This window comes from Plecotus auritus (genome assembly GCF_963455305.1).
Source record: "Plecotus auritus genome assembly, chromosome: X".
NCBI lineage: Eukaryota > Metazoa > Chordata > Mammalia > Chiroptera > Vespertilionidae > Plecotus > Plecotus auritus.
In genome coordinates, this window is record NC_137784.1 from 130,070,562 (window position 1) to 130,072,885 (window position 2,324).

At 52.0% G+C, this 2,324-nt stretch overlaps 1 protein-coding gene across 1 annotated transcript; it reads right to left on the reverse strand.

Moving 5' to 3' along the window:
• Window positions 1-742: 742 nt before the first annotated feature.
• On the reverse strand, window positions 743-1,711 carry LOC308240279 (melanoma-associated antigen 4-like; the record flags this gene model as incomplete). Its single annotated transcript, XM_080653161.1, has 1 exon — window positions 743-1,711. One exon carries the CDS (start codon window positions 1,709-1,711, stop codon window positions 743-745), a length of 969 nt encoding a protein of 322 aa, XP_080509287.1.
• Window positions 1,712-2,324: the final 613 nt, after the last annotated feature.

Sequence of the window (2,324 nt, forward strand, 5' to 3'; positions counted from 1 at the left end):
TAATTTGCCCCATAAAAAGACAGACGAGAAGGGATAAGAAGCAAGAATTAACGACCTTTTGCTTTTATTTTTCTATCTCTTGACTCCACCGATTGCACCGCTGAATTCTTTCATATTTCCAAGGAGATCCTGTTCTGATGTCATGTTATCTAGTTTGGGATCACAAACTAAGCTGAAAGGTCTTCCACTTTGTGTTGTTACACAGTAGCAAGTTTCTTACTCCTTTTTTGTTAGTACTCATACGAGGATATTTTCCCCCCACTGATTTTTACAGAAGGGGGAGATACAGAGAGAGAAACATCGATGTGAGAGAGACACATCAATTGACTGCCTCCTGCAACCTAGGTATGTGCTCTTGACTGGAAATGAACCCGAGACCCTTCAGTCCTAGGGCCACACTCTAATCACTGAGATAATCTGCCTAGGGCAGCAAATCTATTACTCTTGAACTGGTCAAGTACAAATACATGTGTGACCAATGTCTTTCATACACTTAGATGCTGAAGCTTATGAAACCTTCTATGAAAAGGAACATTTGAAAATTCCTATAGGATACATTTCTAAATCATCATAGGAACCCAAAGATGCTACAGCCCTTATCCCCCCAACTCGCGCTAGACCTCACGACCTAGAACGTTGACTGCCCTCTTCTCAAAAGCAGAGGAAAGAACTAGCCTCACATCATGTCCAGCAGGAGAAGCTGCCAGACAGAGGCCTGAAATGTGCTTGGGTGCAACTTGGCTCAGGCCCCCTCTTCCCCACCACTCAGAACCTCTTCAGACAGGGATGGGATGGAATTGGGATCCCTTCTATAAACCCTGAGCAAAAACTCAAGGACTTTCAACTTGGTGGTCTCAGCATGGGCCCTGGGGCCCCACAGGAACTGGTAGCGTGCAGGATGGCTGTTGGGCACCTGCCTGTACTCCAGGTACTTTTCCTGCACCCAAACTTTGGTGAGGAGTTCCCTGGGCTCCCCATAGATACAATGCTCCTTCCCATCATGCACCCCCCTGACATGCAGGGCTTTCCAGACTTCCTCCTCAGGAACACAGTCGCCCTCTGCGGCAATCAGCCACAGAAGTGTGACCAGGAGGCCAGTGTTGGGAAATCTGTGCCCATCGCCCACCATCCCATCATAGGTGAGGCCCAAGGTGGTGACCAGGACATAGGTGTGGGTGCTGGGGTCCACTTCCTTCACATCAATGCCAAAGACCAGCTGCATGCACTCAGAGGCTGCGCTGAAGATCTCAGGGAAGTGGTCCTGGTGCTCTTTGATGACCCTGCTCAGCATTTCCGCCTTTGTGGTCGGCTCCTTTGCGCAATATTTCAGGAGCAGGAACATCACCAGGTAAGCCTTCTTCAAACGTAGGGCGCCTTGGAGAGAGGACTCGGCCTCTTCAGAGCCCTCCCTGGTGCTTGGCCCCTCCTTATCTCGGCTGCTGGAGCCCTCACCTTCAGGTTGGCTACATGGAGAGGCTGCCATGGCAGCGGGGGGAAGACAGGCACCCTGAGGGCTGTGGGGAGGACTTGATGTCTCATCAGCAGCTGCCTCCTTTAGGCTCTCTTGGAATAGGACTGAGAGGGAGGGAGACACGGCCTCTTCCTCCCCCTCAGGGCTGAACAGCTGCACTGCCATCAGTTCCTGGTTCTCCCTTGGGTCCTGATGGTCTTCCTCGGGCTTACAGAGCTCACTCATCTGATGGCGATGCATGATGACTCGTGCTGGGACAGTGACAGAGTGTGGGAAGGTGGGCAATGGGGACCCACGGGCCTGTGAGAGAAAGGGAGTGTGAGGGGCCTCAGCTGAGAAACACACCCTAGGCAGATCCGACAAAGGTGACTTACAGGTCTCTTTTTTAGGAGTGCTCTCGGGCCTCACAAGATTCTCTCCTCAGCGGCCTGTCCAGTAAGATCCTGAAGGAGGAAGTGAGAAGGCTCCTCAGGGCGCAGCTGGCACAGCCCAAGGTTCTGGGAAAGACAATGTGGAGAGGTGGGATTGGGTGCTGCAGGGTCTCCTCTGTCCTGGATGGATGATCACCTCTGTGCTCACTGAGGGTTCTCACCAGTCCCCGGGCAGGGCCTTCTTCTCCCCCTCTGCTGGCCTGGGTCAAAACTCTCAGAACAAGACCACACACTTCTGAGACTAACCAGAAGGACTTGGGGTGGCCCCACATCTGGCCACACCTGCCCAGAGTCTAATAGGTGCCACCAAGGAAGAATAATGTGTGACCTTACTCTATTGATTCCATCTGTCCCACTAAAGTCTTTACCCTGTCACTGTCCAGGAACTGAAGCAACTGCATCTGCTGACTTGAGGTTACCCT